The 14,925-nt window shown below is 36.2% G+C and overlaps 2 protein-coding genes and 1 non-coding gene across 6 annotated transcripts in view; 1 reads left to right on the top strand and 2 right to left on the bottom strand.

Annotated features, from left to right (window-relative positions):
- Nucleotides 1–1,135: 1,135 nt before the first annotated feature.
- On the top strand, nt 1,136–1,280 carry LOC128253465 (U4 spliceosomal RNA). Its single transcript, XR_008267454.1, has one exon. It is a non-coding gene; the product is annotated as a U4 spliceosomal RNA (small nuclear RNA).
- Nucleotides 1,281–2,365: 1,085 nt separating this feature from the next.
- LOC128253298 (probable glutamate receptor) lies at nt 2,366–14,724 on the bottom strand. 4 transcript variants are annotated; one of them, XM_052981584.1, is made up of 13 exons: nt 14,488–14,724; nt 14,277–14,423; nt 14,152–14,214; nt 13,438–13,647; nt 12,088–12,299; nt 10,054–10,212; nt 9,836–9,994; nt 8,103–8,383; nt 7,857–8,046; nt 7,311–7,672; nt 6,325–6,755; nt 2,938–3,197; nt 2,366–2,829 (listed from the first exon to the last, which is right to left on the bottom strand). In XM_052981584.1, exons 1-13 carry the CDS (start codon nt 14,573–14,575, stop codon nt 2,644–2,646), a joined length of 2,748 nt encoding a protein of 915 aa, XP_052837544.1. In that variant the 5' UTR covers nt 14,576–14,724; the 3' UTR covers nt 2,366–2,643. The 4 variants fall into 4 exon arrangements, with proteins under 4 accessions (XP_052837544.1, XP_052837545.1, XP_052837546.1 ...); XM_052981585.1 differs by having other exon boundaries at nt 14,501–14,724; XM_052981586.1 differs by lacking the exons at nt 14,152–14,214; nt 14,277–14,423; nt 14,488–14,724 and having other exon boundaries at nt 12,088–12,381; nt 13,438–13,574.
- LOC128253302 (ankyrin repeat and LEM domain-containing protein 1) overlaps nt 4,103–14,925 on the bottom strand; it is a 45,651-nt gene continuing 34,828 nt past the window's right edge. Inside the window, exon 2 of the mRNA XM_052981599.1 lies at nt 4,103–4,115. The gene's annotated coding sequence lies outside the window, so the exon portion shown is untranslated. The remainder of the gene's footprint in view (nt 4,116–14,925) is intronic.

The following is a 14,925-nucleotide window of genomic DNA, read 5'->3' as shown; positions in this document are numbered from 1 at the left end:
CGACTAGATCTCGAAGGACTAAAAAAAATTAAAGAGAGCAAAGCTATCATTTTTTGTTCCCTTTTGTGCTACTTATAAAATGCCTGCAACAGGAAGACATCTTTTTCGGAAAAATCATGCATACATCTTTTCAACTGAGAGACTAATTTGCGTGGAAACGGATAGTCGGACGGACGGACAAACGGTGGGAAAGCCGGACATGGCTAGATCGACTCTTCTGGTGATTCTGAATTTAAAAAACAAAATCGTGGTGATAGACTTGACGCTAGTTTTGTTTAAATTTCTTACAATCCTCTCTTTAATATTAAGACGAGGCAGACAAACACATATTTTTATTCACACTTATTTACATTCCCGTGACCCAATTGCCCCCCACAAATTTGGGCATCTTATGTTGGCATGCTTGGCGTCAACTACCGGGACATAATTAACCCTTATTTGTACATTTTATGGCCGCCACCATAAAAGAGCCATTTAAATTACAATGCGCAAGGCTGGCCATTTCGCGGGCCAACGGAGTCGTTTGTTAATCGGCGGCCTTTAACTTCGTCCTGGTTGCTGGGTCCAGAAAATCCAAAGAGCAGGCGAAAGCGATGCTGGACTATCTGAGGTGGAATGTTGATCTGTCGAGTGGCTTTTAACTTTAAGGCGAAATTGGTAGAAGTCTGCCTTAAAGCAGCTTACAACTTGGGCAGTTCGCGGGCAAGCGGCTTTACTCGCATAATCCTAGTATCTGACCAGGGCGCAAGCAAACACTTGACCCTTTCACTGCAACTGCCATTTCCATTCGATTCGATTTTATTACGGTCCCGAGGGGTTCACTGAGTTGCGGATTCGTTGCGGGCAATGCTTGTCATCGAAGTGGCTGAAAATAGGGGAAGAAGCTTTCCAAGGTCATAAAAATGCAAAAACTAGGAAAACAAGATTCAGTCCTTGTGGAGTTTCTCGATATTAGCTAGGACCAGAGGCGATGCGATTGAAGTTGGTCATTTAATTTAAGGGGTGACAGACTGTCAACTGGTTTCTGGCGGTTGAAAGTTCTTGAACATTCGCATAATGTGAGCCCAAACAATTCCCAAATTGTTATAGCATTCTCCTTATAGAGGTATTCGACATTTTAGCCGAACGCATCTTCAACCTTGTGCAGTGGCAATATCTCAAGCCATGAAGTCCCAACTGAGCTGCGATTATTGCTAGTTGAAAACTAATGCCAATATCTCGCCCAGCGTCAGGATCAACGATCTTCTACGCTGAGGCAATTTTTTAAGGCCCTCGAGGGCTAACTTAACAATAAATTTAAATTAAGTGAAATTAGTTATGCCATAAACTGGAAATAACTGGTTATGAAGTGCTCCCTGATCGGACAAAAAATAGTCGGAAAAATAGTCCTAAGTTTGAGAAAAGTTTGGTCTGAGTTTTGAAATAAAAGGAAAGGCGCAGCTTATATTTAGGTCCAGCCACTCTTAAATCAGGAACATTTTTCTAATCAGAAGAAAATTCGCACTAAAAATGATCACAACTCAGTATGCTATTTAAGCGTATATTTGTTTTTAAATAGAGGGCAAGGCGGTATTTGCCAATATAAACATTTTTGTGGGTGTACTTGAAAAGCTTATAAAATTTAAAAAAGATGGAAAAACAATAAAGAAACCGAAATTTGGCAAGCCGAAATTCATATACCCTTGTAGCTATTGCAAGAATTATATATTTTTGAAAACATTAAAATTATGATTTTCTTGCGAATATGTTTAAAAACATTGAAGCTATGATGATTTGCAGTTCAATTATTAGAAAGTTATTTTATATAATTTTATTATTTCCATGGGAGCTATATGATATAGTCGTCCGATTTTGATGAAATTTAAACCGCAATTCTAAAAAAAATTAACCATTACTGTATGTCGAAGAACTAAAAAGAAATTAAAAAATAGAAAAGTTATAATTTTTTAAAATTTATTTTTCCGATTGTTCCTATGGGAGCTATATGCTATAGTCGTCCGATCCGGCTCGTTCCGACTTATATACTACCTGCAATAGAAAGACAACTTTTGGGAAAGTTTCATGCAGATAGCTTTAAAACTGAGAGACTAGTTTGCGTAGAAACGGACGGCCAGACGGACATGGCTAGATCGACTCGCCTAGTGATTCTGATCAAGAATATATATACTTTATAGGGTCGGAGATGTCTCCTTCATTGCGTTGCAAACTTCTGACTGAAATTATAATACCCTCTGCAAGGGTATAAAAAGCATGCCGATCACATAACGTATACCTCAAAAATTCAAGCATAAAACCAAAACTCAAAGTAATTCTTAAATCTAAGTATGAATCACATTATCGCTGATGATGTTTATTTTCTTGGTACTGGTGTAGTAAAAACGGAGTTTTTGTTTATATATTATATGTACATATATATATTCAATGATCAAAATTCTTTAAAGCTAAGATATAAAATCGGCGTGCTCAAAAAGTTCGTAAGAATTCGGCGGAAAGCTTGGTTCACAGTAGTCTTTTCAAACGTACACTGAGAAAATTTACAAAATTAAAAAGGCAATAAAGAATCGGACTGCACATCTGATTTAAACTATCCTAATTCTACGTTAAATTATAATTTGCTGAATGTACGTAAGCCTTGCCCCTACTTTAGTAAGCACTCCTGTTGACCTTCTTTTTCTTCTTCGCACTCGAGCCACTCGAAATTCGCTCCAGCGATGAGTAGCCAGTCGACGTAGAATCACGGCTCTGCCGGTAGGTGTGAAGGGGCTTTTTGGTCAACCAGAATCTAACGAGAAAGTGAAACTCTGCCTTCAAAGCAAGCATTGGTGGAATCTGAAATTGAATTTATTTGTATCTTAATTGCATATTTGCGAGTGAAAATGACCCAAAATGTCATTATGGCAGTTGTTAAGTCGTTTCGTTTTCCAGGACAGTACATACCTTCTCCTTCACCGAGATGCGGTGCACATGCCATAAAAACTCAGCAATGCCAATCATAAATGCAATGATCACGCCCACGATAAGCACTACAAATAGTCCCCCCACCGATTCCATATCAAACTGGCCGTTATCAACTGCCGAGGCATCCAAATTACAGGTGCTCTCATTGTTGTTAAACCATTTGTTGCGTAGATTGTAAAGGACACCCTGCTCGCTGAGCTTGAGAATTCCCACGCTGAGATTCGAACGGAAGTTAGCATCTGCCAGAAAATATAAGCCATTAGGACAAGCTTTCAATGTTGCAATTATAATATTAATAATCTTTGCACATATCTTAACTTTAATTCAGAGTTCATTTTGATTTGATAACAGAAATATTGTCGATACTATTAAAGCCGTTTAAATTTTCAATGAACAGCTTACATTTTCATTCGCTTGCAAGATATCCTCATTTTAAATATTTGTTTCTCCTGAAGCTTTTAATGTTTTGGCCCTGATGATGAACTAATAATAGAAGAATTTTTTCCTAACAGACAGATATATAATAATCGGACTCCTATTCTATAGTCTTTTTCTAAAAACTGAACACTTCTATATTTCTAGGAGACTTAAGGAGACTTAATATGATGATACCTAGGCTTTACGCTCACTCCTCTGATTTAATGAACTTATTTTAGTCTTCACAGAAACTTGACTGAAACCAGAGAATTCCAACTTCGAAGTATTTCCAAAAAACCTATAGCACCGATCGCGTTATAGCGTGTTTATTGATGTTTACTCCAGTCTTACATCCGAGATAATTCAGCCTGTTTACCCCAATGGAATATAATTTGTTAGTGTAAAAGTTTTCTTACATGCCTTATCTATTTTTGTAACCTGTTGCTATATCCCCCCTGGATCTGACAGTTTGATATATGAATATCATAGATTGTTTTACCTCTTCTTTCTGACAGGGATCAATTGATTGTTTAGAGAGATTTTGATCTTCCTACTGACTCACTTGCTTGCACGCCTTTGTCGAATCATGATTTGTTCATGGACTTTTAGACCTAACATTAAAATAAATTAGCTTTTTCCGTAGCTCTTTAAATAGACAATTAGATCTGGTACCGATGCCATCCCACAATGGAATTGAAAATTTTTATTGCCCTGCACTGATACCAATTCCCATTTAGTTTCTCAAACTAAAACGAAATGCTTACGTGAATGTGACTTTAATAAGTAATCCGCTTGATTTGCGAATACAACTGGACAAACTAATACAATTGCTTGGATATGGAAATTGCCACTGAGTTATTCTATAGCGTTTTAAACACGTTTTTTAATGAACGTTCCTGACAGTCTTCCTCCAAGAAATAACAGAACTCCTTTCAGGCTTCAAAGACTTGTAACCTAAAAACAATCAATCGATATACGTGGTTGTTCGATAGGATTTTAATGTTCTTAACAGTCAATGATATTCTATATATTTGAACAGGTGTAAAACCGAATTTTCAAAAGATCCGAAGCAATTTTATAACTTTGTAAATGCAAAGCAAGAAAACTCCGCCTTGCCTTCATCAATACGATTAAACTCAATTAAGGCGTCTACTGACTCTAAATTTCCGATTTATTTGCCAAGTTCTTCCAGACTACCAAAAGTGGGGATTTTTATGTAAATTTTCTTCACTCTTACAATTTAAACAGGTCAAATTGTATTTTTCCCCCGAAAATAAACGAAAGTTCACTTCAAAGGGATTCGGAGACGACAACTCTAACATTCTCTCTCGGGCCGGACGGGTTTTCTGGGTGCGAGCTTAAGTTTTGTGCCTCAACTATTTGTTAACCAATTTTTAAACTGTGATTAATTGTCTACCTCAACTTCAGTTTTTACAAATATCTGGAAAGATTCTTTCATTATTCCACTCCATTAAAAGGGAGGAAAGTCGGATGTTCTAAATTATAGAGGTATTTTTAAATTGTCTGCAATACCTAAAGCATTACTTCTCATCTGAAACATTTGTGTTCTTCTCTAATATCACCTTATCAACATGGTTTTGTTAAGCGAGGGTCAACTGCCAAGAACCTACAGGAATTGACATCTTTTGTATTTAAAGGATTTAGTAATAAAATTCAGAGTGATGTTATATATACTGATTTTAGTAAGACTTTTGATTCTGTTAATCATGCTCTTGTTTTATTTAAAATAGATAAGCTCGGGTTTTCGAATAATCATTAACTTGGATTTCAAGTTATTTGAATGGAAGAACTCAGAGGGTTATTTTTAAAAACGCTGTTTCCAATATGATTAACGTAACCTTTGTTGTACCTTAGGGTACTCATTTGGGCCCATTGCTATTTTCCTTATTCATCAATGATCTTCCTTCTGTCATAACACATTCTCGATATGCCAATGATGTTAAACCTTGTTGGTCCTATAATAATTTCCAACCGGGTTTCGGTTTTCAGTATGATATTGATTGTTTTTAGAGATGGTGTCAATCTAACCTTATAAACCTGAATTGCCTTAAATGTATCGTAATGACTTTTTATAAAGGTACGCCTTCATTTATAAGCTATACTCTTCATAATATGCCACTGACCGTTAATTATTTAGGAGTTCTACTTGACCCAAAATTAAATTCGACTGTCACATAAAGTCTACTGTTAACAAGGCTATGAGTGTTCTTGGGCTTATTAAGCGATGGTCGAAAGAAATTGATGATCGTCATACAACTAATATCTTATTTACTTCCCTTGTCCGTCTTAATTTAGAATATTGAGCTCCCGATTAGAGTTCCCAATATCAAGTACACATCGATCGAATTATGACGGTACAACAAAAAAATTTCTTCTTTTCGCCCTTCGTGTTTTGAACTCGGATCAAAAGGTAAGGTTGCCTTCTTAATCTAGTAGATAACTATTGCTTAATTTACCTACTCTTTTAAATCGAAGAATCATGCTTAAAATTATTTTTATGCACAATCTTGTCAGAGGTGATATTGACACCACAGAATTGGTAAGCCGCTTAGCTTTTAATGTGTTTAAACAAAACATTACTTTTAAGATATCATTATAAGACTAATACCAAGGGCCAAATTTTTCAAAATGCCCATGAATTTGTTTTAAATATGTTTTTTGTTTATATTTGAAATCGTGTATTTTTTGATTTTGCCTTTGTGTATTTCTTAAGGTAAAAATGTATATTTTGAAAACTCTTCAATTCCAAAGAAATGGTTTTTTAATTCTTTCAAGCTGCATAAGCAGCCAAAACAAACTAAAACAGCAGCCGAGTTTAAACGTTTAAACTTATTCAACCACTCTTTTCGAAAAGTCCTAAGCTTCTTTTAGAAATAATATAAATTAAATCGCATATGTTTCAAATGAATATATCTCGGGATAACTTACTCAGTGGAACTGCTATTCCGTAGTGCTTCTCTCCGAAACTCTCCCCAATCTGGGTGAGCTCGCAGTTTCGCTGAACGTAGTATTGCAGATTGGTTGTCTCCATCAGAAAGGCGTAAGCTCCCCTGCTTAGCTTTACGCGGTCCACGCCCTCCTCGTTGTTCTTGGTGAAGGCATCCGGCTTGAAGGACAGCATCTTGTTCCACGCCATCCGGTTTTCAGTGTCATTCGATTCGGAGAAGTACACCGACGTGGCGCCTCCGCGGATGGTGCCAAACTGAACCTTGTTCTGGTCAACAAGATCATGAAGAGACCCGATGTTGCCAGCAATCTTCGAAGAGGTGATAAATGCAGCCAACTTGGCTATATAGGTCTGGGAAATGAGCAGGGCAAAGATCCACCAGAAGGCGGTCAGCAAACGCATGGGCAGACCTCTAAAAGAATAAGCAAGTTAGGTATACGTACTGTAATTACGCCTATGACCAAATCCATATAGCGGCTACAGTTACAAATGGCAACTTCACAGATTCTGAGCTACAATCGAGTTCCCCGACTGACAGAACGAACCCATGCAAAACAAGACCATAGCTCCCAACGGTCGGGAAAATTTGTATACTTTCGCAGTGTCACTCAAAGAAGTCTGCATGTTCAATCTTAACAGTTTACGTTTAATAGAGCTAGAGAGCTGGAGACATTTAAAAAACTAGTAGTCATGTAATTCGTAAAGTGACAACTACCGATTGTTAAGCTTCACATCTTAGCATAGAGAAGTTTGCGACGCTACCCGTTTATATCTGATGAGTCTGAGGTGATATGCAGACGAAACTAGCTAGTCCTATAGGTAGAAATAGCATAACCAACGCCAACCACGAGTTCAATCAAAACATCGATTAATGTTATCACATAAATGCATGTAGTGCATTTACAAATACTTCTCTATCTCTATTGACATTTAATTAAATGCAGCAAATTGAATATAAACCACTTGCCTTGGTAACAGATCGCAGCCTTGATTGAGTATCGAGCCCAGCACCAGCCACATGGTGTTGTTCAGATGCCAGATGTTCTCCCGCTCCATTTCGTGGTCCACATTCTCCACCGGGTGCTCCCACTCGAATTGATCCATGCGACCGGTAAGAATCAGGGCCAGGGCGGTGATCATCATGGCAATCATTACGTATAGCCAAACTTCGACTCCATACGGATTAAGGAAGGCGTACATGTCTGCCTTCGGCGGTGGCTCCTTGTACGACAAAATACTTATCCCCAACTGCATGAAGGGAACAGTGAAGTCCACCACCGACCGACGCGCCTGGGTAATGGTCAAGTCACATATTCCAATTTGTGCATTCTGCCGAAAATTAATATAGATATAGATGTTTTTGCTTTCTTTCTTGCTTGATTTAGTGTTAAAAGCCATACATTTAATGCGCATTAAAACGACTATTACGATCATCGAGAAGAGTAAAACAATATAATGTATTGATTTCTTGGCACGTTTTAAGTTAGCTTGTAATTTATGTGGTTATACTTACATTGTCAATCAATTGTCGAATAATGCCGTCCCATTCATCTGTGACAGCATCGTAGCTCCCATATTTATTGTCCCTGACAGGTTCAAAGTTAAAATCGAATTTGCATTCCTGGGCCAACTTGTAAATTAGATCCACGGCATAGCCTTCAAAACGTTCATTTCCCTCGAAGTGAACTCCTTCGGGTTCCTCACTAGAACAAACATTTCGAGCTTATGTTTTCAAAGCAGCGTAACATTATGAACTAACCGCCAACTAAAGTAGGGTTTGCCCACCCGAGTTGCCACTGTATACCGAACTGGTTTTTGGGAGAAGTCTTCTTTGTTTTCCATTCGTCTCTGTTTAACGGCCTGAGTCGAATTCTCCCTTATTTGTTCATAGTCCACGAGTTGAAACTCCTTGTTCCATATATGAGTAACGCGATCGATGAGGGGATTGAAAACTTCAAGATTGAAATCTTCGCGCTGACCATCAATATTTATTTGCAGTCTTTGGGTTTTGAAGGGAGGCCTGACTTGCTTTGGAGAAATCTAAAAAAAGTGTTACTAAATTTGAGTATGGAATTATAAAACAAAATAACAAAATAATGTCATGTTCCCCGAAAATTTACGGAAGACGAGTTAAAAACCATTTTTTTTAAGTCAACAGTGCTAGAAAAAAGAAAACGAAAGGTAAACTAAAACAAGAAGGAAAGCAAACTTCGGCAAGCCGAAGTTCATATACCCTTGCAGCTATTGCATTAATTAAATACTTTTGAAAACATTTAAATTATGATTTACTTGAGTATGTGCTAAAAAAAAACATTGAAACTATGATTATTTGCAGCTCAATTATTAGATAGTTATTTTATATATTTTTATTATTTCTATGGGAGCTATATGCTATAGACGTCCGATTTTGATAAAATTTATACCATAATTCTGAAATAATTAAACATTGCTATATGTCGAAGAACTAAACAAAAAATTAAAAAACAGAAAAGTTATAATTTTTTTCATTTATTTTTCCGATTGTTCCTATGGGAGCTATATGCTATAGTCGTCCGATTTTGATGAAATTGAAACCGTAATTCTGAAATATTAAACCATTACTATATCTCGAAGAACTAAACAAAAAATTAAAAAACAGCAAAGTTATAATTTTTTTTCATTTATTTTTCCGATTGTTCCTATGGGAGCTATATGCTATAGTCGTCCGATTTTGATGAAATTTAAACCGTAAATCGGAAATATTTTACCATTACTATATGTCGAAGAACTAAACAAAAAATTAAAAAACAGCAAAGTTATAATTTTTTTTCATTTATTTTTCCGATTGTTCCTATGGGAGCTATATGCTATAGTCGTCCGATCCGGCTCGTTCCGACTTATATACTACCTGCAATAGAAAGACAACTTTTGGGAAAGTTTCATGCAGATAGCTTTAAAACTGAGAGACTAGTTTGCATATAAACGGACGGACAGACGGACAGACGGACAGACGGACAGACGGACAGACGGACATGGCTAGATCGACTCTCCTAGTGATGCTGATCAAGAATATATATACTTTATAGGGTCGGAAACGTCTCCTTCACTGCGTTGCAAACTTCTGACTGAAATTATAATACCCTCTGCAAGGGTATAAACACTATCGCAATGCCATAGAGCAGGTTTTGAAATTTGTGTTGGTTGATGTATAACAAATTTTTCTTTCAAATGGCTTTATAACTAAAATATGCGCTTTATCATTTTAAAAGTCTTTAATACTTACATAATATTTAATATATTTATTTTTATAGAGTTTAGTAAATTTGCTTACCTATTCATGGCAACCATATTAGGTATCATATAATTATAATTACTATTCCAAAACAAATTAAATGTATATAACAGCTTAAACAATAATTAAAAATATAATATTTTTAATATTAAAATAAATTTTTTACATTTAATGGTGTTCTTATTGTATATTAAATTTTTATATTTCTATCTATAACTTACCTTTTTCATTTGGTCTACCAAACGCGGTCCTGGCTGCCAAAAACCACGTCCACAGCTAAACTGGGGAACGTAGAACCCTGGACGCTGACTTATTACCAGAAGAGCATTATAGTACAGAACAACCGAGTCATAGACAAGCTGAGTTCCAAGTGAATCAAACTTTAAGATAGTTGTTAAAATGAGCACAAAATCAGGCGAATTATGTCATTCGATCATACCCTGGTATCGACCTCGTTGTCAAATACATCAATTTCATCGTGAACTGGCGGGGGAATATAGGATCGTAACCTTACGGCCGCCACAGACACAGTAAATTCCCTAGAATAGAAACGATCGATGCCGCTCACGTGGGTATCCAGATCAGTTAAAAATAAATGCTGCGTAAAAAAATAAAATTATTTTGTACTTAATTTATGTTAGTAGTAGTTTAACTATGTATTAATTAATTATGCATTAAAGGTTACAAATCTAGGCTAACAAAAAGTATGCCTTTGTAACGCGGATTTACCATCTACAGGGCGGTTTCTCGAATCTACGTTGAAGTCCCAAGTAACTAGCCTCAGAATAAAAATCGGACGAATAAAAGCGAATTTTGCAGAATTTTTTCGGAGAACAAATGTACAATTTATTCATCTAATAATTCTCATATTATTGTATCTTTTAAATGTATTTTAAGACTTATTATTATAAATATTTATTTGGATAGGAGCTACAGCTGATCTCCGGGTGATACTCTCAAAAAAATCGTTTTGCTGTGACCACTATAAAAACCAAACAGATTTCCTTAAAGTAATGTTAAATCTAGTAATTAATCAAAAGAATACGAAAAATACACTTTTTTTACCAAAGCTAGAGATTTAAGATTTGGCATGCATATTCTGGTTTTTCCTACACAGCTCAATTTTATATCAAAACGGATCCACGCTCACAAATCGCAAAACACTTAACACGTCTGTCACGTCGCTCTTGGACACGTTAGCTTTAGTGTTTTTTTTTTTTATTATTAAGAAAAGCTTGAATATATACAGGAGCAATACAAATGGTAGAAGGCGAAGAGGTAGAAGAGTTTCGTACCCGCGGGACCGCCGCAAAGCATACATACATAACATACATATACTTCGCGGTTAGCTTTTATGTGTTGGACTTTGTGTGTGTGTTACGGTCATACCTATCGGTAAATCAATTTTCAAAATGGAGCTAATATTTTAGAAGGTTTTGGAGTCCCCTGCCGCCGCTCTCCCGCGCCTCCTCCGCCCCTGTGCCGCCCCTCATCCGCTGCTCGGCCGCTGCTCGGCCGCTGCTTGCCGGTAATCACTTCAGTAGAGAGTCAAAACGAAAGAACTGTAAGCGGGAGGTGGGCTGCTGCACGGACTTTGCTTCTAGTGTTATCAATGCAGTTCGAAAAATGACGCCACCTAAACTTCTATCGTTTTGTAGGAGGAATACTTAGTTTGAAGTTTGTTGGCTAAGTAACGGATATCTAATAGTCGGAAAACTCGACTACAGCGTTCTCTCTTGTTTCTTTTGTTTTAAGTGGTTTTTAAGAGTTATATAATTACTAGTTATACTCATCTAGTAACGATTTATTAGCGCATTGCAAATAATAAACTTAAACTTTAGCCCTAGCCCAGTCAATGTAAATGTAAATAACGAGTTGTTTTTAAATTCAAACTTAATAAACAAAAATCAGTTATTTTATAGTTTTTAATGAATATATTTTCTTTAATTAGATTAATAGTCTATTGTCTTTATACCCTTGGAGAGGGTATTATAATTTCAGTCAGATGGTTGCAACGCAGTGAAAAATATAAATTATATATTTTCTTGAAAAAAACAAAAAAATGTCCCATAATTTAATAAACATTGCACTTCATTAAGAAACAATTTTTAGAAACATCGTCCTAAATTAAGGATAAGCTCACTAAATTTAAAAAAACTCATGAAAAATTGGCCTAAAATCATGGGTCAATCACCATTTTCAAAAAGATTTCCCTAGATTTAGAGTTTTGTTAAGAGTTTTCTTGGTTCTAGCTTACCTATTTTTATATAGGACTAATTTTTCTAGCTTTTGAATGTTTTATAACTTTAAGGATTATTATTAATTGGGATGCGAAATAAAAAATAAAATGTTAAGTCTGAGATGCATGTTTCATTGAGTTACAAACAATTGACTAAAGGCTATAACACTCTTTTCAAAAGGTTAAATGTCGAATAATTGCAAAAGCCTTAGAGAGAACGGTTTTAATACTCACATTAAATGACCCAGTCATATTAAATCCAATCGAGGCGTTGATTACGTCCACTAAAATGTCGGACGGACAGTCAAGCAGAACAAATTTCTCACGAGCGTTGTTTATGCGCTTCCAGAGAACTCGATAGTCCCCTCCCCGCTCAAATTCCTGCATCTTGATTCCTGTTTTATGGAGTTGTTTCCATGCTAGGATGTGCTGCAGACGATTGAGGTCTTTTGGGAAAGGCAAGGTTAGGGTTAGGATAAAATGGGAGTGATCAAATAGGTTCGCAACAGACTACTACGGATTCAAGACCTGGATGTGTAAGGTACAGAAAATATAAAAAAATAATGTTTTTCCGGATTATCAGGTCAATTACAACTCAAATCAATTACAAATTCGAACAAAAACTCTTAAAATGCTACCATTTTATAACGTATGTACTTAAGTTCGTGGTCAGAGATCTACTGTTCAGAGTTCATTTCCAGCTGAATTAAAAGATGTTCTGTTCTCTTTACAAAAATTAACATTAATTGTATTTATCATTTATTAAAATTTCGGAATATATTTTCACCATATTTAGACTTGCATTTTCCTTGAAATACATCTGCCTCGTCTAAAAATGTGTTAAGAAAATAGTGTGAGGACTTAAAAAATTTGGTTTTAATTTGACTAATTTAAATCCTCTCAGATTCAATCTTATATCATCTTCACAAAGAGCCCTTCAAAATGGTTTCCTTCTGTAAATGCACAGTTAACTTCCGAAAACCTTCACATAAACTCTTAAAGTAATTATTGGCTTAAGTTCTTCGAAATTGAAAGAATTGAGTTACACAAGTGTAAATATAAAGACTTCCAGAAAATCCTTAAAATGTAATCCGATATGTCATGTTCTTGTAAATACAACAAGGTAGAAGCCTCCCTTAAGTTTGAAGTTTTAAAATCTAGTTTGGTAGATTTACCTAAGCTTTTGGTGCAACAAAAATTTTTTTAAAATGAAACATATCGAAAATGACTGAAGCACAAAAAGGTGACATATTGGCTTTGCGATGGAAAAATGTAAGCCTCCGCGATATTCGCGCTAATGGTAACGTTTCACATATTGTGAAACTTACTTTGAAAATTAAAAAACAAATTTTGTTAAAGGTTCTCAGTTTTTAAAATTTATCAATAATTTTAATTTTAAAATCCTTTTTAAAAAAAAACCACACTGGAATCAAAAAAGAGTTGCTTAGGTTAGAAAATACTTTCATTTAGTTCGTTAATTAAAAAGGTTCTTTAAAAAAAAGCATTCAAATTTACCAAACGAACATTTTTTGCCTGTATTAATATTGAGACTATTAAAAAATAAATGTTTAATTCAGTACATACGAGCATTTTTCTCGTAGGCAATGGTAAAGGACTTCCAGTCGAAGCTCTTGCTACCCAAAATATCAGAAAAGGCTGAGGAAAGTAATAGTTCCATTGGCGCGACATTCACAGTAAGCTGGTGGTTGACACGTTCTCTGGCCGACAGTTGGGGTTGCCAATCGAACTGCAGATGCGGTATACCCGTCATATTACACAGAACTTGGACTATATCTATAGGTTAAAGAGAGAGAGAGAGGGAGAGAGAAAGAGAAACAATGTGGGAAGTGAGCCAGAATTATTAAGACTTGTATATTTTTGTTTAGAATGATCCGGGGAACTACGAAATCACACAACGAAAGTGGCGATCAAAACACAAAGAGCACAACAGAAGCAAATGTGTTGGGGATTTTTCTTGGCAGCAGTTCAAAGTGTCCCCGACCACCGTACCCTTTATTTACTGCAAAAATATTTGGATCCAATTTTACGGCCAACATATGTGAGTGTGTTTAGCTATTTTGAAGAATCATTAACGAGGCTGACGAGCCTTTAGAAATTCTCTCAAGAAACGCAGACAAAATGTGTTTGACTCTGCATCTTCCTCGCTAATTCTCTGCTTTTTTTATGAATTTGTATACGTACGTATATGCAGCCACACATTATTTTATGACACTGAAGCATATGATTCGATTTAAAAATAATTTAACTAGGGGGAATACAAAGGAAAAAGAAACTTACCGCTGTTCGTCTTTGAACTTGGTCCGAAAATAGCGGCAACCCCATTTCCAATCAAGTCACAAGCTAAAGGGAGTGATATTGAAATGTCTACTTGTACACTTATCCCATTATTATGGTTGACTCACACAGGTCTTGCAGCACAATGCTATCGTCAACACTCAGATAGCGCTTGATTGGTTCCAATCTCAGATCAGAATTTATGGCATTCACTTCCTCCACTGCCACAGTAAAGGCTTCGGCCAACTTCATTTCCGTGTCGAAGAAAATGGCTCCTAAACGAAATTGCAGTGCGAATATTTTGCAAATTTCAATCGAACCCTTGTATTTTTAACCAACCAATTTTTACTACCAGAGGGTCTTCATTGGCGCCGCTGCACAAAATAAGTGTCACAAGAACTAAAAACTTTAGAGTCGGCATTGTCATCTATGCTGTGCATAATTTTGATCGTATATGCACAATCTCGATTTTCCTTCCGCCGAAAGCACTTAAAAAACCTCAAATTAAAGTGAACAAAAAACGCAACGCAATATTTCGGACAAAAGAACTCGGTCAGATCCAGACCGGGGCACTGCTCGAAGAGCACTGAGAAAGCCTCACAAAAAATTTAATTTTTTAACCTCTCCATTGGCCGATCTATGTGGGACTTACTACGTCATTGAGAACAACAACCATTGTGGGTGAAAGGAGCATAGCGGAGTCTGATTCGCTCTACGGATTCCTCACACGCCAAGAAGAGCAGCCAGCACATGTCTAGTCTCTAGACTCTAGCCATG

This window comes from Drosophila gunungcola, assembly GCF_025200985.1.
Source record: "Drosophila gunungcola strain Sukarami chromosome 2L unlocalized genomic scaffold, Dgunungcola_SK_2 000008F, whole genome shotgun sequence".
NCBI classification, from domain to species: Eukaryota; Metazoa; Arthropoda; class Insecta; order Diptera; family Drosophilidae; genus Drosophila; species Drosophila gunungcola.
Note: the sequence above shows the minus strand (reverse complement) of the source record. Positions and strands in the feature narration are given on the sequence as shown.